Raw genomic sequence first — 25563 nt, 5'->3', positions numbered from 1 at the left:
AATGGAATGTAAGAAAAGTCAGGGGCAATGGCAACCTTTTCAGCATCACCCAGGCCCGGGTCCGACATGGCCACACTTCATGATTCTCCAAGAGAAGACAAGGCACTGGATGTTCATGGAAGGCTTCCCGATTTCCGACTTCTGTCCAGCAGGTGACCTCCGCTATGTCTGCATCTCTGCAGGACAGCTCAGCAGGATCTGGAAGGTTCTGCTCCTGCCCTGCCCAGCGCACACAGGGGCGTGATAACACCACTGCCCTCCAGATTCAGTCATCGTGAATCAGGACTGTATTTTAAAGAATTCAGCCAAGCAAACATCATGCCTTACGTGGACACAACTCACACCCATCTTGTACTTTTTTTTGGCCTTTAATGATAGAATATTAGTCAAGCGAATGACTGGTGGAGATCCCGCCAACCGATACGGTTGGGTTGACCAGCTTTGGACAGATGAGCCGCTGAACCCTGCTAGGTCACAGGGTGTGAGGAGGGGACATAGTAAGTCTATATTGGCACTCGCTTCCTAACCAAAGTGAAGGCAAGTCGGGGAGTCCCAGTCTACCAACCTCCAGAGAAGAACAACATGGAAGTAGAAACCTTACGACTTCTCGCCATATCCAAGGCCTGAACTATTTCACTAGCTCTAAGTTCCCCGAAGACAAGGACGGTGTTCATTCCAACCAGATGTCCGAGTGCTCTACAGAATGGGAGAATGAAAAGAGTATAAGCCCCAAATGTCGACTGAACCGTAGCTAGGAGGAAAGTTGAAATGAGAGGCCATAGGTTTTTTTTTTTTTTCATAATTTATTTATTATTTATCTGACAGAGAGAGACACAGCGAGAGAGGGAACACAAGCAGGGGGACTGGGAGAGGGAGAAGCAGGCTTCCTGCCGAGCAGGGGGCCCGATGTGGGGCTCCATCCCAGGACCCTGGGATCATGACCTGAGCCGAAGGCAGAGGCTTAACTGACTGAGCCACTCAGCGTCCCCACAGGTTTTTGGCTTTTTTTTTTTAAATGCCAAAAATGCTGGGGCACCTGGGTAGCTCAGTCCATTAGGCATCTGCCTTTGGCTCAGGTCTCGATCCCGGGGTCCCCTGTCTCCAGCTCCCAGCTCAGCAGGGGAGCCTGCTTCTCCCTCTCCCTCTGTCCCTCCCCCCTGCTCAAGTGCTCTCTCTCTCTCTCTCTCTCTCTCTGTGAAATAAATAAAATCTTAAAAAATAAAAAGGCAAAAATGCTGAGATTTAAAAAAAATTTTTTCTTGAGCTTTTGACTCAAAAGCCTTGAAATGAAAAGCTCTGCCACGATATCCTGTTTTATAACAGGATCAGAAGAAAGACAAGAAAACCTCCACGAGTCAGTTACCTTGACAACACTGAAGGATGTAAAAACGTTCGCCAGGTTGAAGGGTCTTCCCCTCCAGAGTTTTGTGCTCAATCTGTACGTTGTCACCGTAAAAATGACAGATCTCTCTTTAAGGAGTTCCTCCTCGAGATTCTACCTTAATGATAGTAGTTTATGGTGATACAGCTTCTAACCTTGGGACTATAATATGTGTTTACTTGTTTGAAGAAAACTGTATTCTTTCGCTTTATCTCGGTAAAAGAAAATGGGATTTAAATTTACTCTTCAACTTCATAATATCTGACCCACTGACAATGCCCTCATCAGTTTATTGTCTCCTTGCAAGTCTAAAAAAAAAAAGGTGGTAACCGTTAGAAAATACTTAAAAATAGAAAGCAGACCTTCTCACTCTTTCCAAAATGACAGATGTGGAGCCATTAGGTCTGTAATATCTTTTAACAAACTCCCTAGGTGCTTCTAATGCCCACCAAAGTTTGGGAATCAGGCAGAAGGAATCCCCAACTAAGACATCACACGACTGTCTTCACTGTGATATAATTTACATACCATAAAATTCCCTCCAAAAGCACACAATGAGTGATTTTTAGCCTATTCACAGAATTACACAAATATCACCAACTACCTAAATTTAGAACATTTTTCATCATCTCAATATGAAACGCCATACCCATCAGAAGCCACTAACACTCTCCTCTCTCCCCGTTCCTGGAAACCACGAATCTACTTTCTGTGTCTATGGCTTTTTCACCTGTTCTGGTATCTCACGTAAATGGAATCATACAGTATGTGGTTTTATGCGCCTGGCTTCTTGCACTTTGCGTGATATTTTCAAAGTAACCCTTGTCGCAGTAAGTATCCGCTCGCACTTTGTTCCTCTTTATGCCTCAGTAATCTCCCACTGTAGGGTCCAGCGTATTTTTGTTCCTCTACTTATGATGCAATAGACACTTGGGTTGTTTCTGGACACCACGAAGAACATCACTACGAACATTCACGTATAGGCTTTCGTGTGCAGGTTTAAAATTCTCTTGGGTACGTATCTAGGAGAGGAATTGCTGAGTCCAACCCACACTTTCCCTTCTAGTTCCACTTCCGTATCTGAACGATTTGCTGCTCACTGGCGACCCCACCAAACAGCCTACACTGTTGACCGGTAAGTAGCCTTTTCAGAGTAACTCAACTTCCGGGAATACAACAAACAATAAATTCCTTTTGTCTCCTTGGTCTTTTTTATTTCTATGGATCTTCCATGTACTGCCAACATGCATGCCTTCCTCGGCATCTGCCGAAATTCCAAGAGATTTCCAGTTTTGAGAACAGCGGAGGTACGAGGAATGTGTCGTGCACGTAAGTGTGACCTTAACGTTGCAAATTAAAATGGATTCTCTGCAAGAAAAAAATGAAACCCACATACGAGCAGATGAATAGTAAGCGTGGAGGTCTAATAGCTTTGCACCAGAGTCTGTTAAATAAAAATTAATAAAGCCAAAATAAGAAACACGTATGAACACACACACACACACACACACACACACGTATGCCGAGCTACCTCGATCAACTAACTGTGCCAAACAAAAGCATCTTTCTTGTCTCACATTTGTTCAACACAGATGGGCAGAAAAAACCAGATAGATGCTTCTGAGCGTAGAAGTTTCTCAGGGCAACCTTTACCAACAGGGAATTATTAGGGCCGTTCTATCCAGGGAGCTGGAAAAGTATCCAATTATTTGGAACAAAGAAAAGCTCAAAGAATGCTTTAGAAAGTGTTCTACTGGAAAACTTATCCAGAAACTCACATTAACTCCTGGTGTAATAAAGTTAAATGGAAATCTACTCATTTAAAGAAAAATTAAAACAAGAAATCAAGAGAAGTACTGGCTATTCGGCAAATGACTTCAAAAGCTGAAATCCTAGTGTACTCCTCCAAGCTTCTTTCATAAACATAATAAAACCTTTATACATATGGATGCTTTATCAAAAGTGCTGAAAAACAGCTGCCAGTTCCCCTGGGTTTCAGTTGAGGGTCTAAGAAGATATTTGTGTTTTCCTTAAAAATAAATGTCATTTGGGACTTTTTTTCCTGCTAATTCGTGAATTCAGTTATCCTTATTGCAAATTCCCCTATGCCCATGCTCCTGAATACCCAGGCAATGAAAAAAAAAAAAGTATGGAAAGATGGGAGCCAGGCATAGCCTAGTCTATGAATAAGCCAGGTTAACTTGGATCAAGATCCCATACCACGTCGTAGGGGGGACGGGTCAGCACTCCACTTCCTCTATTTGTTAAACCAGAGATCATCCAACTTTTCCTTTCAAGGGCCAGACAGTAAATACTCTGGCTTTGTGATCACCTTGTCTTGTCTCTACTCTGCCATCATAGTGAGAAAGCAGCCTTAGACAACAGGCAAACAAAAGAGCATGGCTGTGTTCGATAAAACTTTATTGACAAAAATAGGTTGCAGGATGAATTTGGCCCCATGGCCATGTTCAATAAAACTTTATTGACAAAAATTGGTGGCGAGCTGAATTTGACCCTAGGGCCCTAGTTTGCTGACCGCTATGTGGGATGACTTGGAAGGTCCTCCCTAGGAGTAAAAGTCATTGGCCAATGAAACTCTGTAAACACTTGAGTCATTACAATTTGACACAACAAGAGTTACACGTACACCACAAACTCAGTGCTTTAGGAATCCACGCACTGGGACAAAGACCTTGGGCTCCTTCTCACGTTCCCATCAACTGCGTCCTTGTATTTTGGTTGATGTCTCACTCATCCTCCACTGACCATCCAACCTAGGGCTTGGATGAAGCATCACTCTGGGTTGCTGGAGTCAGGCTTTCTGGGGGCCAGATGATAAAACCCAAAAGGGTGGAAGAAATAGCTCTCCAAGTGGGAGAGGCTTGGTCAATGGGAAACAGGAGACGAGAGGGAGGTAAGCAGATCAGACACGTCGGCTCTCCCATGGCCTACTCAAAGGCATGGCTCTTCTCTGTAACCCTTCTAGAGAAGTGAACACACTTGCTAGGTGAGACCCACACAGACCTGTTGGAGCTCCCTGCAGTTCACTATTAACACTAGCCAGCATCACGTGACATCCTCCATCTCTCACCCACTCTCACTGCTCTGGGCTTATATAGCCTAAATAAAGTATTAATGCTTAATCCTTGCCTCAGGCTCTGCTTTCTAGAGAAACAAAGCTAAGACATCCCCCTCAAGTGATCTTCTTCCTTTAGAAATGAAAAACATAAATAAATGAAGCTACTGGATTTAAAGTGTACAAAAACTAATACATAAGGGATAAAATATGACTCATACATTACACAAAACTAACCTTGGCCTTCATTACTGGCTTGAAATACCCCTTCAACGTCCAAATGGTAAAATATATCCTAGGGGCACCTGGGTGGCTCAGTCAGTTAAGCATCTGCCTTCTGCTCAGGTCATGATCCCAGGGTCCTGAAATCGAGTCCCACATCGGGCTCCTTGCTCAGCAGGGAGCCTGCTTCTCCCTCTCCTGCTCCCCAACTTGTGCTGAATCTCTCTCCCTCTTGCTTTCAAATGAAATCTTTAAAAATAAATAAATAAATAAATAAATAAATAAATAAAATCCTAAGCAGTATCTAAAGTCAGCATCTCTCCAAAAAGAGGACCGGACCGGAATACCTATGACCATTTCACCGCTAAGTGATCACATGTGCATTTCTGGCCTTCCAATTATCAGTGGAACTAAACAACACCGAGCACCATCTCTTGAAATGCAATTACCTATTGTGCAAATAAGAGGTCCCCCCTTAACACTAACTTAGGTCCCTGAAAACGGTAGGATATTAGCAGTAGCTCAATATCCAGAAACTAGACACAACTCCATTTTTGGCAATAGCCAAGTTTTGGTAGGAATATAGCACAAGCCTGTCCCGATACCAGAACCCCTGGTGCTCCTGGGCCCCAAGCTCAGGGTCCCCTTGCATGACAAAACACCCTGGAGGGATATAACCATGGGGAGATAAGGGGAGTTGGGGACTTCCCAGAATCTCTTAAAGCCTGCTTTGATGGTCTTGCTGAGTTTACACAAAAACAACAGCACTATTGCATTAACTTGCCCACTGGAACTTCCTGTTAGCCATCTGGCCCAACACTATTTAATCTTTTCTCCTCTGCCTTTTGTGATATTACCTTACTTCTGGATTCTTATCTCTGACAATTATTTCAAAGCCTCGTTCACCCCTCCCTTAAATGCTTTTCTGCAGGGCTCTCTTCTACATGCTCATCATGGGTGATCTGCATTTCAAGGCCTTAGTTTCTCTGCTGATGAAATGAAGAATTCTGGGCTGCCATGTGTGATTGTATAGGTTGGTCACTGCACAATGGTGCCAGGCCAAGGGGGCAAATAGCGGTGAAATCCATTCTGCTCCCCGTGGGCCAAGACAGGCACCCACAGGCTCCCCAGATTCTCATCTCTAGCTCAGGTGTCCCCTGAGTCATAGACATCTGGTCCAAGCAAGGCTGGCCACCTCTCCCTGAACATCCTCCAAGGAACCACACATGCAACACGGATCCATCTCGCCGCCTCCAAACTCCCTCGCGTCCCTGGCGCTCAGCGCAGGGCCCCATCACACCAAGCGGAAAGCTCAGAAGAACCTGAGCGTTCTCCGTCTCCGACCCGCCGTCTCCTGTCTGACGGACTCCATCCCTCCTCCCCAGCCACAGCTGTGCATGAGGAGCTGACCTCATTACTTATCTTCTCATTTCATCTGCCCGGCCCATGCTTACCAGTCCCTAAATCCTTCACTCTGCTGCAAAAGCAATCTTGCCACAGTATTTTGCTCATGTCAGGCCACTACTTTGATTCCTTTCAGAGCTTTCCGCTGCCCAGAGGACAAAGTCCCGGCTTCTTAGAGTGCCTCGTGGGGTCACCCGTGGGTCAGATCTCTAACTCCCTCTCACCGTTTTGCTCCTTGCTCACGCCGAACGTGTCACTGTTCCCTTGCTGTCTGGCCTTTGCTGCATAGGAACCTCTATGTGGAATCGCTAAGTCAAGGGCCCCTCTTCCAAGACGTGTCCGACACCCGGTAAAGCTGCTGGCCCTCTTCTTTGAGCCCCCGGATGTCCACACGAACACCCGCAATGCTTGCTGGCATCTGGGTTTCTCCGACTCCTTGAGGACGACAGTGTTCCAAGACCGAGACGGCCTCCCATATGACTTTGCGCCACCCCCCAACCCCGCACAGCGGCCAGCACTAGGACCATCCCCATCCATAAAATCCTAAACGGGTCTGAAAATAAGCAGATTAGCCAGAGCAAGGTACTGCAAGTGTAACCTGGGCTTTAAACTAGTTACATTTGTACGTAGTGCAGAAACACGGACAGAACATTTACGGTGCCCAAGCGTTCTGCGAAGAGACCAGGGATTAAGGGACATGAGAAGCATCTGGAAGAGAGGGAGACGGATAGGAAGACGGAGAGGAGTGATGCACAGCGGCTGGAGCAGGGTGCACGGCCTTGGCCTGGGTCGGCCCCAGAGGTAGAGCGGAAAGGAAGGTGGATATGGCTAGCCCGGCCAGGCGGAGACACATACTCATATGACCCCAGGAGTCAGGAGGTCACAGAGGCACAGCATGAGGACAGCAAGCACCTGCTCTAATAGGCACTTCCCTGCCCAAAGGGGGTCAGGTCCAAAAATGTAAACAGCAGCCCGCAGCCATGCAAAATGGGTCTAAGAAAGCCAACCAGGGGAGAATCAGAAAGACAGCCCTTAGGCTAAGGAACAACTCTTTAATATTTGGGGTCCACACAATCCTTCCTAGCATTGACTGGCTTTGCCTTGGGAAAGGCATTTCCTATCCCCAACCCCTTCCTCAGCCCTCCCTATCTTAGCTGCAGGGTGTCACCTCCTCCAAGAAGCCTTCCTGGATCTCTCCGGGGTTTTCCAGGAACACACTCTCAAAACACCCAGGACTTCTTCACAGCCCTGCTCATAAGGGTAATCAAATACATACTCATTTAAAATTTGCTTCCAGTGTGAGGAAGATAAGCTCTTTGAGGGGCGGGAGATGCTTCTCTATCATTATTATAACATCCCCAGCATCCAAAAGTCTACCTGGGACTTGGGTGAGGCCCAGTGTCTGTTGAATGAATGAGTCAATCAATCCAACAGATAAGGATGAATCAATAAGTGAATAAAAGTTCCCTGTGTCTAGAATGGGAGCCAGGAGGATGGTGAGCATTATCAGAGAAGGTGGGGAAGCGAAAGGAGGGCCAGTCCTACCAGAGATAACAGAGATCCCAGAGTAGGAGTCAGTAGCTTGAGGCCCCTCTGCACATCACCCCCCTCCCCGGCCGCACCGCTTACCACATAGCCCGTAAACTCCTGAATTAAGATCGTCTTAAGTGCTTGAAAAAGAGGGGGGCGCCCAGGCGGCTCAGTCGGTTAAGCATCTGCCTTCGGCTCAGGTCACGGTCCCAGGGTCCTGGGATCCAGCCCTGTTGTGGGGTCCCCTGCTCAACGAGAAGTCTGCTTCTCCCTCTGCCTCTCCCCCTCCCTCCCCTGGCTTGTGTTCTCCCCCCGCACCCCTCTCTCATGCTCTCTCAAATAAATAAATAAAATCTTAAAAAAAAAAGTCCTTGAAAAAGAATCAAAAGAAGAAAGTTTCGTAACATGCAAAACCAGGGATTTTTACTTTCTTTTTTTTTTTTTTTTGGTACACATTTTCTTTTTTAACCAAGAATATACCACTCTCTAATTAAAAAATAAATAAATAAAGACAAAAATGCAGATTTTAGAAAGCCTCTTTTACCACTCCCCCACCTCCAGCCCCTTTGCAACAGAGTGGCTAATTCCGGACGAGAAGGGGCCCAAAGCCTTGCTGATCTCAGGATCATATGGTCCAATTTCTGCATTTCACAGATGGGAGCTGTGCCTATAGATGCTTTCCCTCCGAAACTTCAAAGTCCGGTAATAGTGCAAAGCTACTTGTGTGTTTGTTTTGAGGAAGTTTAAGATGTGAATGACCAGAAATAGTCCCACTTCCCTTTTCCTAGAAACCCCAGTTACCTCTTCGGCAGGAACACGCCCCTCGAGCCCCAGGGGACGAGAACGAGCCAGCCACCCCGAGGGGGCAGCTGCCGGCTGCCTTCTGGGCCGTTCCCTCTAAAGAGCAGCTGGTCCTCCAGGTACCGGGACGCCCCCGGGGTGCAGGCCTGTCATCATCAGCCCCACTTACAGTCCCCCTGGGTAGGCAGAGGTGACCGTTAAGTCAGGTGGGTGTAGACAAGGGAAGTGAGGGGGCCAAGGCTGAGTCAACACGTGAATGGGATTGTATTTCACATCCTGCCCCGGCACACAGATCTGTGATGCCCTCCGACATCTAACCTTCGGGGTTTCCAACCTCCAGGAGGCAGGAAGGTCAAGGACAGAGCTCTCCTAGCTACGTGGGCTCTGCCCTCCCGAGACCACCTTGTTAGAGAACGTGCCACTCCTATAAACCTCCTCCAGCCTTCTCGCAGACCACTCGAGAGCCCACCTGTTGGGGTCCTGGAGCCCCCATGAAGGCCCAGGAACTCCACAATCCCTGGGGACAAGGACGTGGGGTCCTAACTCAACTCAGAAATGCACAAGGGACCTGCGTTATCTATTAGAACAAATACCCCTGAGCAGCCCCAGCATTTCCCAAAGGACCTTCCGAGAAATGCCAGCCAGTGAGCTACTCTGGGGAAAAGGAAGCGATGCGTGCTGACAGCGGTGACTTTCCAGGGAGGACCCCCGACCCTGAAGGGTGGGTTTCCCGAGCCACCGCGGACCCCCACCACCCAGCACCGCGGGGGAAAGCCAGAACCCACCACAGCCTCCGAGGCCGGTTTCCGAGGCAAACGACTTGCCGCTGGGAGAGGACAGAGGGACACAGAAACGCAGGGGCCCATGTAACACGCTCCCCAGCGCGAGGACTCACCATTGGTGGCCGTGTTGACATAGTAGCGCCGGCCCTGGGGAGACAAGTAGCTCTGCCAGCCCGGTGGAAGGACGACAATGTGGCTCTCCTCTCCGGGCGGAGGGGGGACCATTCCAGGCTTCTGTGGAAGAGGAAAGGAAAGGTCACACGTGCCCGGCATTTTGACGACTGGGTTTCAACCAGTTTGGGACCAGGAAGTCGGAGGCAGGTGAAGTCACTTTGGAAGAGCTGATACTGGGGGGACGGGAATACGGGGGGACAGGAGGTGGCCCGCTGGCCTCCCTGGGGGGAGGAGGTCACAGGCCACACACGTGGGATCTGGGAGCTTGCCTGAGCGTACCACCGTGGAAGGGACAGCTTCCCAAAGAGGACAGTTAGCAGAGCTGGGTCTTCTCCCCGGACAGCCCCCCGCATGGCACTCGCCGGGCAGGCTGCAGGGGCCCCCGTCTTCTGCGCATGCACACTGTGGAATCCAAAGCCTGGACCCCCAGGACCACCACAGACAGCAGCAGACAAGGCAGCCCAGCCCTGGGCCTGCTGGGCAAACCCACCAGAACTTAACACAAGTCTCAGCCAGTCTCTTTTTTTTTTCTTTAACACTTTATTTATTTTAAAGAGAGAGAGAGAGAGCGCATGAGAGGGAGAGTTAGAGGGAGAAGCAGACTCCCCATTGAGCAGGGAGCCTGATACAGGACTCAATCCTGGGACTCCAGGATCAGGACCTGAGCCAAAGGCAGTCGCTTAACCCACGGAGCCACCCAGGCGCCCTCAGCAAGTCTCTTTAGAGCGAGATCTAAAGCCTTCCATAACCACGCCGAGAACCAAAGAAGGGCTCGATGGGGCTTTTCTGGTCCAGTGTCCAAATCTCTCTGGGGGATCTGGAGGGAACCAGGACCCACGGCCAAACCACGGCTCCCTTTCCATCATGGGCACTTTGTGCACTTATACGTGGTTTAATCTTTTTTTTTTTTTTCCTTAAAGACTTTTATTTATTTATTTGCGAGAGAGAGAGAGAGAGAGAGAGCGAGCGAGCGCATGATTAGGAGGCAGGGGCTGAGGGAGAGGGAGATGCAAACTCCTGGCTGAGCAGAGAGCCCGATGCGGGGCTTGACCCCAGGACCCTGAGATCATGACCTGAGCTGAAGGCAGATGCTTAACCAACTGAGCCACTCAGGTGCCCTGATTTCATCTTTTGCCCATAGAGAACAGTACTCTTCTTCTTCTTCTCTTTTATTTTTAAAGATTTTATTTATTTATTTGATAGAGAGATCACAAGTAGGCAGAGAGGCAGGCAGAGGGAGAGAGGGGGAAGCAGGCTCCCTGCTGAGCAGAGAGCCCGATGTGGGACTCGATCCCAGGACCCTGGGATCATGACCTGAGCCGAAAGCAGAGGCTTACACCCATTGAGCCACCCAGACGCCCCGAGAACAGTACTCTTTTTAAAAATACAAATCAGAGAAAAATATATATACATAAGAGAGAGAAAGCAGTGAACCCAAGATCCAAGAGAGGTGACTTCCGGCAGCGGCACGATGGGCAAATTTTTCTCCTCTCCTTTTTACTTCTCTCTTGCATCTAAATGTCCCTCGAACAACAAAAATAAGCGGTGAGCTAAAGAACATTTAAAAATAAGGAAAGAGGGTCCAAATTAGTCCACGCGGCGGCTGTGCCTTCTGAAGATAGTTAAGTGGATTCAACCACGCAGGGAGAGGGGCCATGAATTTCTCAGCAAAGCTGGGCTCTGTTCAGATGCATTAAAAACAAATCCACTTCTCAGTGTCCTCAGCCCCTCTCCATCCTGCCCACCAAGGCACTTGTGGTCACTGAGGACGGCTACTTAGGAAAACCAGCTAAAGATTCGAAGCAAGCAGTAGGGACAGCGGCTCTCAGCCCGCCTTGCCCTCCTATTGTCTGAAGGTTGCAAAACCAGCTACTTCTGCCTGTGGCACGGCCTCACCAGGGATCGGGTCCCTCTTAGATGCTCCCGGGATCCTGGGAACCACGGCCTCCCCGTGGCCAACGTGGTTCATGGCTGTTAACCCGCAGTATCAGTATGGAAGGTGGTCTTTCAACTACCGGGCACCGGACGCCAACCAGGAGATCTTCTCACCAACAGAGCACATGTGCTGGGCCCAAACCCACACCCGAGCGTGTCCACCTGGGTCTCCAGACACCTGCTCTGGTGTCTCCCGGATTGCAAGGTGGTCCAAATATTTCACGCACACAGAGTCTCACGATGAGTCGTGTGCATGCACGTAGGAAGCATCCCACACACAGGAGAAGTGTATCTTGGCTGAGTGGGGCTGGGGGTCACACAAAAATAGGGAGGTTAGGAGGTTTAAGTTAAGAGACGAATATTCTAGAACCAGAGGATATGATGCCGGGCCGCTTCTGCTAGAGTCAATGTCTTCGAGCATCCAAGATGGGAAGGCTACGTTGGTGCTTCTCCCAGCAGCCGGGGAGGAAATGGGAAATTGTTAAAGGGTATTAAGCAAGGGCCGGATACCGACGCGGCCGGAAATAGGGTACAGAGGGCAGAGGGACCCAGGAGCACCGTGGACACAGCCCTCCAGCCTGGGCCTCAATACTGACTCAGCCCCTGAGCGGACACATGATAGGAAAGTGACTCAGCCGACTGCCTTTATCCATGTGTCTACACAACAGAGGAGGAGGAGGACAGGAGCCCTGTTGGGGAAGGCTCCTAGGAGGGCACCTGCCACCAGGAACGCTCCGTGACAGCGGGAGGGGGTGTGTTTAAGAGCCCAGTGAGACGAGGCTTCATACAGCCTCTGCGCCCTGAGAGGGGAAGGTCAGGGGCCCCGCGCTCCGGCCTGCTCCACCGAGCTTGACATGTCACCCGTAACTGCCACTTCTCCCCAGGCCTCTGTTCCCAAAACTCTGCAACTCAGCTGGCAAGCACACACCTGCTGGGGAGGGGACGCACTCGGAGGCTGACCAGCCGGATCTGCAGAGAAGCCTGGGTCGGTGGCAAGGAGGCCACCATCCGAGCGGGGCTGGCTGAGGGAGCCGACTGAACTGCCAACCCTCCCCGCCCCACCTGGGACAGAGCAAACGGGGACACCTGCCCCGTCTCCACGGCGCTTTCCTCTTGAAAATGACTCTAGGGGGTTTATGTAACTCTGGGGGCTCAGAACAAGCTCTGGCTTGCATCGGAGGACACTGATGACCAAGGAGGCACTGTGACCACCTACCCTGAGGTCTCGCCCATCTAGGAAATGCTGGACCCTCCAAGCCCAACCCTCCTGAAGGTGGTTGCGGGGGAGGGATCTCTGCTACTGAGCCAGAAAGGGCCAAGGGGCGCTGGAAGAGAAGGGACAGAGGGGACGAGGGCACCAGGGCCAACTCAGCCTACTCCCTAATTTGGCTAATGCACCCAAGGCCGTCCCCTTATCCCCCTCCAGCATGACCTCGGCTCCCTGCTCTGCCTGTCACCTGCCTGTGCTCTGTCCCCATCCCCCGAGGCTCCACAGTTCCCTTGCCTGGGCTCTCTCCCAGAAAGAAGTTCCCTTAGGTGGTGGCCTGAGACACATCCGGAGTAGAAAAATGCAGAGACCCCTGGGAACGTACCCAAGAGAACTGAAAACGGCACCGAAACACTTGTGAATCCACGTTCGCAGTAGCGTTATCCATAAAGACCAAAAGTCAGACACAACCCGGAGGTCCATCAACCGATGAGGGGCTCGACAAAACGCTGGGCGTCCAGAAAAATACCCAGCCGTCAAAAGGAAGGAGGCTCTGCAGCTACCACGTGAATGAGCCTTGAAGCCATGCATATGATTCCATTTATACGAAATGCCCAGAAGAGGGAAATCCACAGAAACAGAAAGCAGATGAGTGGGTCGCCAGGGGTTGGGGGGGGGGAAGGACGGGTCCAGGGGTTCCTCTTTGGGGTTGATATAAATGTTGCGCCATAGTATGAATGTATAAATATCACTCGTGATATATTTTAATTTCATGTGTATTTCGCAAGTTTTTAAAAAACATCATTTTTAAGCTGCAAGGGAGCAGAAATGAAGACTCTCTACCTGCAGCAGGCTCTCTTACTGAAAAGGCACAAAGCAACCCACATGACCTCATCGCTCGTGGTCATGGGGGGACTGGCCTCCTGGGAGAGCTGCTCGCCGCCCCCCCCCCCCATCAAGACAATGCAGCGTGAATAACGACCCATTAATTAAGGTCTCTGTCAAACTTATTCTCCTAATTTGCTTCCTTCAAGTTAAATCCTTCCCTTCCCTTCCATAGTCCAGTGCCTTCTCCCCTTCCATTCTGAAAGCTCCTTCCCATGGGAAGAGGAACAAGCAGCAGAGGTGATACGGGCTCAGAGATTGGGGCCCTATTGACAATGAGCAAGATCCGAGGGAGTGGGAGTGAGGGTAGGAGGGTGAAGGTAGTTTCCTCCAACTTAGAAATTCTTAACCTCATGCACATCACAGCTTTGTGGGAATCTTAAATGCTGCCTCTTCCTCCAGATGGGCCATCGCCCTGAGTGCCAGGCTAGATGTCAGCCTCCCTTGGGTTCCCTTGTTCAGTCAACAACCTGCTCAACTGTTTATGGAGACCCATCCTCTGAGAATCTGAAGGTAACTGTGGATCTCCTGCCCTGCAAAATGGAGTCATGCGTTCATGTACACCCTCACCCTATTTCCTATAGAGTATTAGGAGGCTTCTAGATGACTCAGAGCCCTAATCTAGACAGTAATCAAGAAACACACAGCTCAGATCCCATATGCATCCATCGATAATGACTTTTATCAAGCACCAAATGTTGATGGGCTCCAAGGACTGGGTCAGATGCTTTACACACTTATCTCCAGTTCTGACAACTGAAACCTGCCATGTTCCCATTTTGAAACGAGGAATCTGGGGCTCAGAGAATGTAATAACTCATCCCACACTGAAGAGCTAAACAAATGATCAGCCCAAACTTTGAAATCCTCCCCTTGCCCTAGAGACTTCTGTCCAGTTACCTACATCCAGGCTACCCTCTGTCCATCTCTCCCCAGCTAGCCAAGGGAGGCTCTGTTTCACCTGGACCTCCTGACCCCAGCTCCCACCAAGGTGGGTGACAACTCAGGCCTGCTTCTCCTGCCCGTCTCACAGTCTCCAAATGAGCATATGCCTTCCCGGGAGATGAACAGAAATACCACCACCCACACCCAAGCAGTCACGTTCCTGGCTGCAGGCTAACTTCCTTGTCTCCTTATTTAAAACAGCACCACCAAAGAAATTTTCCTCTTTGTGATGGCTACTGGTCCTCCCTGGCGAAGGAAAAAAGAGCAGGCAAGCAAAGGAAAGGCACCCAGGGATTGAAGACAAAATCCCCTCCCCACTTAGAGCAGTGTTTCTCAAAGTGTGGTCCCTGGAACCCTGTGTCAGTCCCCTGGGATGTGCATTTAAAAATGCAGATTCCGGGGCCCTGCTCCAAACGCCAGGTCAACCTGGAGCCCGGGAAGCTGCCCTTCAACGTGCATCCTGGGGGAGCCTCAGGCCCACTGAACTCAGAACAGGCTGGCAGGCAGCTTCAGAGAAAGCACTCGAGAGAAAGCGTGCTTCTGAAATTGAAACTTGGAACATAAAATTTTAATAAGCACAATTTATAAAAAGACAGCGCTTAGCTGCATGGCTACTTTATTAAGGAAAAGGGTGCCATCCCCAAGCCCTTCAAAGGAGACTTCTTTTAAGAGGGATTCGATCCGGTCTCTGCAGTCTCCAGGCAGTAGCAACCCCCACACTCAGCCCCCCACCGCCTCCTCCCCTCGTCAAGTTCAGCCCGGGACTCCTTCCTCCTCAGGAGGCTTCTGGGAACACCTGACTCTTACCTTCTGCAGATGTGAGCAAACGAGACTTGAGATGGTCACGGGCGGTCGTCACTCCCTTTAGCAGCCAAATCAGCCAGTTTTAAGGTCCCCCCATTCTGCGTCTTCTCACACCCCAAGCCCAGAAGCAATAGGAACTCTGGAGAAAGGCATATCCACAGGGCCCCACACCCCCACTCCCCCCACACCCAGATCTATATATAACATCTCTGAAGTTGTCAGCCTAACGAGCCGCTTTCTGGCAGACCCGTTGCCATGGCAATGACTGCTAATGAGCCGGGTGCCGTGATTGGCACTGCTTGAAGGCTCCTCCACAAAGAACTCTCCAGCAAGTTCTCTCTTCCCAAACGCACAGCCGGCCAGGACCCCCAGAAGCAGCCAGGCATGGCCAGGTGGGACTGGGAGGCATCAGTCCCCGGGAACGGCTTTGGAACTGGGGCTCCCTGAGCAGTCCAGGACCCAGGGGCCAGGGATGGCCTCACTGTCCCTCAATGGGGTGGGGGGGGCGGTCAGCCAATTAGCAGTAGTAACAGGGGCTGCGAGCGAGCCACCCAGCTGGGCCAGGTGACTGGAGAGTCACATCTGTTCCACACCTTGCGGCTGGGCACCCATTCCGGGTGGAGAGACTCCGTCCGACACAAAGCTGGGAATGGCCACCAAAGGCAAGGTCATCTCCCCTGCCCATGGCTTAAGGCACAAAGAAGGAAGCAGGGACCAAGTTCTCAGGGTGATCTGCCAGCCTCAGGATCTGCACCTTTCAGAGTGTAGGGCGCCTTTCCTCTGTCTCACAGATGAGGCAGTACCGTTCTCTCCAGCTCTGGCTGCCTTCCTATCCCGTCGGAGAGCGACTCAGGGAGCAGAGGTGGGGAGGAAGTAAGGGACCCAGTGATGGCTCAGTGCACCCTGGGAAGTGAAGTCCTCACGGGTAGTTTTCTAGGCTGGTGGGGAGAGGATGGACCCATGCAACGTCTTCATGTTCTTCTAAGGGGGAAGAGATGGAGAGAACATCTCTCTGGGAGGAGGAGGAGGAGGAGAGACCACACAACAGAGAAACGGGCTGGAAGGTTCAGGAAGACGTGGCCACGTCCATGCTGTCCCTAGCATGAGTCTCGGCACAGTGCCCGGAACACGGGACGGAGGGATGGAGCGACCAACGGAAACTTGGAATCGTTAGAAACGGGCTCCAAACAGATCTGAGGCTTTCTCCCAAACAAGCAGAAAGAATGAAAGCCCAAGCAACGCGCGCTGCGCCCCACCTGCAACAAATCCCAGCTCTTAATGGATCCCGATGAATGGACTATTCAACCTTGAGTACAGGGAGGCGGGGGAAGACAAGATAACATAGTTTCTTTCACTGCAGAAAATAAATCTAGGAACAGTATCCAGAAGCCTCCCGGGAGGCACAAACTTCTAACCATGACCTCATATGGTATCCAGACGGAAAATTCCAGGAAAGCTGTTTAGCCACCTCGATAGAAGGCAGGAAGAGAGAGCATTTATGATACAAGAGCAAAAAAAAAAAAAAAAAACAACATAAGGATTGGACAAACTAATGCAAACAAGGCGAGTCGCCTGGAAAAAGGAAACAAATGCTATAAAAAGGGGGACAGGAAATAAGCAAAACTGTAGGGAAATTTATGAGGTAGCGACAGGAACATCCACGTTGGTTACCACAGAATGTGGAATCGGTCTTGCAGAAAAGAGAACTAAAAAGGGAACGCATTCGCTCTGTACAAAGCCAATGCAAGAATTTTTCCTGGAATGCAAAGGAAATACACACCAAAAAATGAAAACAGAGGGTCAGAAGAAGAAGGCAGGATACAGATGCTCGGTGCTCCCGAAGAAGAGAAAAGAAATGATAAGACCGTGGTTGATGGAGACAGTGGGGCCGGGGGGACGGTCTTCAGCTAAAAGAAGACACATACGAGCAGCATGGTGGGTCCCACGCTGCTGCACGCAAAATGGATTTTATAAGCCGATGGCAGGCACACCATGAACAATGGATTTACACGGCAAAGATAAGGAGAAAGTCCCGTAATGGTTTACGTGGGAGAAGGGTGTCCCCAGTAAATGAGGAAAAAAAGATAGCTGGTCACAGGCTTCTCTGTAACTGCATTTCAAAAGATGCTTCTGGATGGTCACGGGGAAATGCCGAGACCCTTTTATGTGGCCGTTCCTCGGGGCACTTGGGTGGTTCAGTCAGTGAGCGTCTGCCTTTGGCTTGGGTCGTGGTCTTGGGGGTCCTGAGATCGAGTCCCGCATCGAACCTGCTTCTCCCTCTGCTCGTGCTCGATCTCTTGCTCTCTCTCTCTCTCTCAAATAACAGGAAGGAAGGAAGGAAGGAAGGAGGGCGGGTGGGAGGGAGGGAAGGAAAGGCGTTCCTCTGTGGACCGTGGTTTGGGGAATATAGGTCCGCAGACCACGGGTCCGGGGGGACCTGTGTGTCCTCCTCAGAAGTGCTTAGAAGATGCACCACAGCTGCTGGAGAGAGGACGACAAATAATGGTGAAGGACTAAAGCAAAAATGTCCCAGGCTGACCACCAAAAGCAGCTTTAAAAATATGCAAATCATCGTCACCAATCTAGTTACAGACTTTGTGTACGTACCGTACACATATATGGTATAAAAGGAAAATTATAAGAAAAATATATTTTTTATTGCAAGAAAAATATAAAACATTCTCCATATATGGTATAAAACAAGGGAAGAGCTTGGACCCCAAACTCCGGACACTACTAGAAAAGATTATGAGGCCGAACAAAGTAGAGCCCCGGCACCTAAGGGAAATGAAATCAACGCCTCTCGTCCTGCTCTGACAAGGGGCTGCTCCTCTTCCTCTCCGTCCCGATGGCCTCACCCATTTGCTCCTGACCCCTGGCATCGAGTATCTGCTCTCACTGCTTTGCTGGGGAATGACAGGTTTCTAGCCAGAGGGGCTGTGACAGAAGGGAAGGGTCCTCGGGGACCACAGACCTTTCTTGGATCAGGGTGCTGTGAGTCTGACTTCTCAGCCCCCTTTCCTGGCCCCCACAGGCAATCAGCTTCCGCAGGGAATCCTGACCTGAGCATCTCTGTGTCCCTTGGGCCACTCCAGCTGGACCCCTGCATGGAGACGGGATCGAGCACGGAAGGCCCACCTCCAACTTTCCCCAACAAGAAGCCAAAGCGAGCCAGGCAGGATGCCTTTCCTCCTCCCACTCCTCCAAGTGCAAGGTTCCTCGGTACACGGGACCGACTCATCACAGGGTTTGCCAGAACGCTTCACGTGTGTACTCAGGCTGCTCTTGGACAGGTCACCTTTGGCCTGGCTTCTTTGGGTCCCTTAAAGGAACTTTCCAAATCGGGCTTCAACCACTTAAATGCAAACATCCCCAGGACTCTTGCAAACCCAATACCACCCGTGTCCTTGGGCCTCCCGCTCAGGATGCACGGCTGGGAGGGGTCCTGCTTGCAGCAGTGATCCACATCCCAGGGGCTGGCCCCTGTCACTCACTCGTGCCAGACCTTGGCCCCCATGACAAGCGCCCAGAGGGTGACTCAGTCAGGCTCCCCAGCTCCAGCCCCATGAAGCGTGTCTCATACTCACGCTTGCTAGCATCAGGCCCCTTTCTGGACCCTGGGGACTCTCTCCTGTCACCCTCCAGACCTGCCAGCCACGTGCTTGTCACCCAACCCACTGTGATGCCCCCTCACCTGTCTAGCTCCTAAAGGACATGGCGAGGGTCCCAGCCACCCTGAAGAGCCATCTGTAAGCCCCCCGGTGCCTCCCCGGGGGCCAGTCGACACACTGGGGGCTGTTTTTCAGGACGGGGCGGGGAGAGGACACAGAACAATACACTCTCTTTTCTGATCCTAAAAAGGAACAGAGTGATCTGGCTAACCAGGAATTTTGATGAACACAATCACGACGTCGTCTCTGTGAGGCCACAGGAAGTCGACCCTCACGGGGAAACTCGGCTAAGCTGGAAAACACGGGGTCTCCAGTGGGGCGAGGGCGGACGAACGATGTCGCCACCATGACCGCAGGGCAGGGATGAGTTGGGCACCCCTCCCCCACCCCGCCGCACCCCCACCGCGTCCGAAGCCATTCCGTGGCCCTGACGTGTCTGCGGGGCAAGCAGCAGGGGACAGGAAGGGATCTGTCCTGGAGGAAATAACTCCAATTCAGGCCTTACACACATTCCCACGAGACCCCGTATTTCACAGACGCCGGACAAAGACACTTCTACTACTGGTGCACCTGCGTTCAGAGAGAAGACAGAGGGGCTGATAAACAGGGTCCCAAAGGGCACAGTGCACAAAATGAGGAACTCTGGACGTCAGCAGACATCTATCTGAGATGGCTCGTGCTTTTGCTGGTGGCATCTGCACAGAGCAGGACAGGGATCTAAGAGACACCCACCCTCCAGCGTCCCTTGGCTTGACCGAACGACAACTCAGTCAGTCCTGCTCTGTACCGAGGTTTAGAGCAGGTGCCCGATGACCTCATGGCCATGTTCACGCTCATGTGGGGCAAGGCAGTTCCCACAGGTGCTCGGGAACGCGGAGAACAGCTCTAGGAAGAAGATGAGACGTTGCACCTGCCTCTGTATCTTGGAGCCTGGAGAAGTTTGGGGAATCCCAAAGAAAGCCCCTAACTTCGGTCCCACTTCTAAGATCTGTCAGGCCCTGATGTTTCAGGGTTATAAAGGGCGAGGCAGTGAGCTCCCGCCAGCCTGTCTGGGCTTCTGGCCTCTCAGCAGGAAAACCTGAATGAATCCGCTCACCAGCTCATGATGAACTGAGATGTTTTACTCAAACTCTCAACTTTGAGGAATGTTGGCTGCCTTTCCTCCTACCCCTTCTCCGGCAGATAAAAATAACGTGGGCCATTCTGATACCCTACCTCCAACCTCGGGACCCTGGAAGCATCGGCAGAAAGCACACAGGCCTAGGCATAAGGAGACCGTGTTCCCAGACAGCAAGCTATAACATACACAGCTCCCTGGGCCTCTCTGGGCCTCTGTCCCTTCATCTATAAAACCAGGGGCTGCCAGCCCTCCAACACCGGGGTCCTGTGACCTGAGGGTCATGTCACGTAACAGGGCCCAAAGCCACCACAGGGGACATTTCAAGGCATTTAAATGACCACACACGCTTGCAAAAGCAACCACCCCATAAACACGAAAGGACAGAGCCCTCCAAGGATGAACATGATTGTCCATGTCCCATTACCTTCCCCTGCCCCCGAAGGTGTCCCCCAAACTTTTTCGGTCCAGCGAGTGACTATTTCCTCAGCCAAACCCAACTTGGAATGTCTGAGACACTAGTGAAGCAAACCGATTTAACAAAACTTGGAAACCATTCAAATGTACGTCTAAGCCAGGATTTGCAACATCGTGAGCCTTACCGCAAACCCGTACGGGGAGGCTGAACACTGACTTCTCCCCCTCTGTGCCAAGAGTCAATGTCCCGGCCCCTTTAGGGCTCTGATGTCCCTGTCCGTCAGAAGAAGAAGGTGGGTGTGAAGTGAGCACTTCCCTTCATCCTGAAGGATTTCAAAATACACCCTGGAGGGACATCTGGGTGGCTCAGGCGTTAAGCACCCGCCTTCGGCTCAGGTCATGAGCCCAGAGTCCTGCGATCGAGTCCTACCTCAGGCTCCTTGCTCTGCGGGGAGGCTGCTTCTCCCTCTCCCTCTGCCCCTGCTTGTGCTTATACTCTCCCCGGCCCCCAACAAATAAATAAAATAAAAATTTTAAAAATCTTAAAAAACAAAAACCCAACCCTGCAGTCTGGATCTTTACACTAGTATATACAGATCAAGATCTCGATATCCTGCCCTTGGAAATGCTTCTGGAGGACACACTGAGAACCACTCACCAGCAGCGTGCTCCCTAGGCAGCTCCTGGGAGGGGGAGGACCCCTCCGATTTCCCTTTGCAGAGGAGAGAGCCGGGGAACAAGCGAACTTTGCCAACACTTGGTATTGGAGGGTGGGGGAGCCAGGGGGTGGAGGGAACAGGTAGAAGAGGAAATCCTAATGAAGCCCCCCCCCCTTTTTTTAAGATTATTTATTTATTTATTTATTTGACAGAGAGAGATCACAAGTAGGCAGAGAGGCAGGCAGAGAAGGCGGGGGGTGGGGGGAAGCAGCTCCCCGCCGAGCAGAGAGCCCGATGCGGGGCTCGATCCCAGGACCCTGAGATCATGACTCAAGCCGAAGGCAGAGGCTTAACCCCTTGAGCCACCCAGGTGCCCCTGAAGCCCCCTTTCATATTAAGGCACAAAATCCCAGAATGCCTCATGGCCAGGGTTTCTGGCACTTTCTCAAGCCCCCGAAGAAAAACCCACCTACCCAAATTTATCAAGCATTCCATTCCGTTCCAAACAGACCCTGCAAGTTCAGAGGAGAGGAACGGAACTGAAAGTCCCCAGCTCGGGTGAGATCATACATTTGGAACCTCCCGCCAAGCCCCTGCCCGCCAGAAAGGGGCTCCAAGGCCGGGTGACACGACTGCTGCCTGCAGAGCCCTGGGGGGCCTGCTGTGTCCTCAGGGAGTCGGTGCCCCTCTAGAGAAGGGAGAACTGGGGGTGCTTGGGTGGCTCAGTGGGTTAAAGCCTCTGCCTTCAGCTCGGGTCATGATCCCGGGGTCCTGGGATCGAGCCCCGCATCGGGCTCTCTGCTTGGCGGGGAGCCTGCTTCCTCCTCTCTCTCTGCCTGCCTCTCTGCCTACTTGTGATCTCTGTCTGTCAAATAAATAAAATCTTAAAAAAAAAAAAAAAAGAAGGGAGGACTGGAGTTCCTTAGGTCACCAAGGTGGGCATCTGATGCCCACCTATGGCTGCCATCTGGACGGCCCGGCTTGGTGGCCACTAGAAGCAGGTCCCCGGGCACCAGAAAGTGGGGAGCAGCAAGTGTCCCCACCGAGGAGACTCATCTCAGTGACCAGGCAGGACTCCCATCAGGGCTCTGACTGCCCAGCGCGTCCTTAATGCTTCTGAGCCACGGGCACTGCGGGGAGATGAAGGCTAATCGAGGCTGAACTCCTTGCCCGAGAATCAGCAAGGGGAGCAGTTCCAACCCACCCAAGGCAGCGGACGTTTCTGAAGCTCTGTGTCTGGTGCATAGAAACCTAGACTGATGGTGACAGCTGGGGACACCATCACCGAGAGTGGGGACCCACCACCGCTCTGTAGAGAACACGCAGGATGTGAGCGGGGAGGCCGGCATGCCCAGCCGGGGCTGCCGCTGTCTTGCTGGGAGATCTTGAGCAACCACTTTGTCTCAGTGGGGAGGCTTCCGTGTCCTTATCTCAAAAATACAGAAGTTGGACCAGATGGTCTCCTAGGGTTTTCTCTGGTTTCTCCTTCTTTTTTTTCTAAGACTCAAGGATTCTGGATGCTGGTCTTAGCCCACCTGCTTTATAAGGACGTGCTGTTTTGGAAGAGAGGCAAAGTCTTGTTCAAGTGTAGATGTGGGTTCAAGGGCAGCAGACAGAGCCCCGAACACTGGGATTCTGCCTCAGGGCCTTGGACTGTGCCTCTTCCTCTCACCGAGGCGTGTCCCAGTGAGTTCTTCTGGCCTGATGGGCCTATGTCGGCCCCTTCCCTGTCATTCCCAGAGCCACACACGGGTGAGCTCTATCTGCCCACGGACCAGACTCCTGTCCTGGCATCCCGGCCTTCCCTGTGTCCAAAGCTGGAACTCGTCCCACGCCCAACACTTGTTCTTTTTGTTTGTTTAAGATTTTATGTATTTATTTGAGAGAGAGAGATGGGAAGAGAGAACGAGCAGGGGGAGGGGCAGACAGAAAAGCAGGCTCCCTGCTGAGCAGGGAGCCCGACGCGGGGCTGGATCCCAGGACCCCGAGATCATGACCTGAGTCCCAGGACCCTGAGATCGTGACCCCAAGATCATGACTTTAACTGATGGAGCCACCCAGGTGTCCCTGGCAACACAGGTTTGTTCTGAGCCCGCCAGCAGATAAATTGTTCACCACGCATGCACGGTAGGACCTGAACACACACTCTCCCTCAGCCTGGGCACACCTCCGTCTCCACCAAGAGGCTTCCCCGGGCTCTCACCCCACTCCCTGAATGCCCCTCCGGGGACGTCTTCTGGGCTGATCCCTTCTTCAGCCCAGGCCAGACCCACCAGAACCCGCCAGTGCTCACCAGCAATCCATCAGAACATGACCGATTGGTCTGGGCACGACACACCATCCTCCCCTGAGTGTAGACCCTGCACCTGCCGCAGGGCTAGCCTCTGGCTAGGCTAGAAATGCAGAGTCCCAGGTTCCACCTGAGCACCAGGCTCCGTATTCTGACGGTCCCTGGGCAATTCAGATCCGCTTTAACCTCTGAGAAGCCCTCCTGTGAACTTTCCAGGTGCCCCTGGGTGATAAGCACCGTCTCCCTCTTCCCGGCACAGGCTCAGGCCTCCATCAGAAGCCAGACCAAAATCAGAGATGCTGTGTGACCCAGTCAGACACACACACACACACACGAGTGCACACACACGAGCCTTCCCATATGAACTGGACGCCCCCTGGGCTGCCCAGAGCCTCCAGAGTGTGGTCCCTAGAGCCTTGGCTGATGGGACTTTCCAAGAAAGGGGGGTGTCTAACTTCCAGAGGCAGGAGGGTGGACAAAAGAAGGCTATCCTACTCTTAGGTCTTAGGAGAGTACCCCTTATCAAAGCCCACCCCTGCACCCCCAAACTGGACAGAAGCACCCAGCTCAGACCTGCAGCCACGGCAGAGACACTGGCAGAAACTTGACTACCCGGGAGGAACCCCCAACAGGCTTTCCCTTTAGACAGTCCCAGCGAGAACCAGGCCACAGAGACGGCAGGTGGGTAGGCAGAAAGAAGCCAAGCTTCAGATTCGGGAGAAGTGAGGGAGGTGAGACGCGGCCTCCTGCCCCCACAAGCCACGCCACCACAGGGTCACACACCTCCCCGGAACAGCTGCCCAGGTGACCGGGGAGTTGCCCCCCTCACCCTCCACATCACTTCTCGTTCCTCCCCCCTTCCCGATCTCACTCAAGTCTTCTTCTCTCCCAACTCATGCCTTACGGGAACCCTCCCCCGCCCCAGCACACTGGGCCCCCCAGGGCTTCTAAGCTCCCATCTCAGAGGTCCTCAGAACCGTTTTCTAAAATATCCAGGTTCATTCAGAAACACCTAGAAAAAGCTGAGCCGGTCGGATGGATTCTTACCATCAGAGAAGAGCCGATCTTCCTTGTGGGGCTGCTGATTAACTCAGAGGACAGTCCTGGGTCCCGCGTGGAGTCCCCAGACCCAGGGCCAGGCCCCTGCCAGCTTCCTCTCCATGGCACCCTCTGCGGGAAATGGGCCTGATGCAAGCAAGCAACCGTGCCAAGGGTCAGTGCTGGGGACACCCCGGAAGGCGTTCCTGTGGCTTTGCACCCCACTGTTCTTTCACAAAGAACACGCTACATTGCACAGTTCCTTCCAAATCTGCTCCGGGTCCTGTGAGGAAATCAACCACGCATTCTGGACTTTCCAGTTGCGAAGTTTCTGGAGGCTTTTTTTTTTTTTTAATGATTTTTTTTTCACTCTCTCTCTTTTTCCCCTTTCTCAGCTAAAAAAAAGTTGGCCAAGGTCACGACATACAATGGCCAAGCTGTGTCACTGACCAGATGCCTCCCACCCCCAGGCCTGGGGACAAGAGCTCCTTTGTCCACTATATTTTAGGCGGGACTCCCTGGGCCTGCCCCAGCCCTGCTGGGGAATGTTCCGCCAACTTCTTCCCAACCCGAAGTCACGGCTCTGGCCTCGGCCCCAGCCCCAGCCCCAGCTGTGTGAACCCAAGGCCAGATAAAAGCCAACCTACAAAGAATGGGAAATGCTCCCCCAAGAACCATTGTGTTAGACCCATCCAGGGCTGAGAAGCCGGTGGCCCCTGGGGGGGGCAAGATGAGCGTCCCCTGCCTTTGCTCTGCCCTCGCCACCTCCAAACCTGAACAGACGGCGGGTGACCAGGGGGGCAATGCCATGCATCTCAGAAGAAAAGGGTTTAGGATCCCAAAGCTCTCAGTTGCAAGTGGAGGACGTGAGCACTATATGGCGTCCATCAACTAAATGAGTTCAAGCAAGAGACTTGGATCCTGCGTGGATATATCAAATCACTCCACTCAGACAGCTTTTTGGAGGAGCTGAAGGGTTAAGCACTTCAAATCCACACATTTCTGTGTCTGCTTTCAGTGTAAACCATGGTGATTCTAGGAAACGAGCCTTGATATCAAAGTAAATATGGTTTTCCCAAGGGACCGCGAAGTCGAGAGATCTGGATGATTTCTTATAAACAGCGTTCTCTCAAATGTATGGATAAACTGTGTATTTATAGAGGGTTCAGTGCCTGATCCTTGGGGTGGGCTAGGAAATCAGAACAATCCTCTGGGGACAGAGTCA

General features: G+C 51.8%; 1 protein-coding gene across 1 annotated transcript in view; it reads right to left on the bottom strand.

Annotated features, from left to right (window-relative positions):
- Window positions 1-25563, bottom strand: part of GAS7 (growth arrest specific 7) — a gene marked incomplete at its 5' end in the record, with an annotated part of 193026 nt that overhangs the window by 68411 nt on the left and 99052 nt on the right. Inside the window, one exon of the mRNA XM_080827220.1 lies at window positions 9310-9430. Within this exon, the coding sequence (XP_080683346.1) occupies window positions 9310-9430 (121 nt within the window). The remainder of the gene's footprint in view (window positions 1-9309; window positions 9431-25563) is intronic.

This window comes from Martes martes, assembly GCF_963455335.1.
Source record: "Martes martes genome assembly, chromosome: 16".
Taxonomy (NCBI): domain Eukaryota; kingdom Metazoa; phylum Chordata; class Mammalia; order Carnivora; family Mustelidae; genus Martes; species Martes martes.
This window is presented reverse-complemented; position numbering and strand designations above follow the sequence as displayed.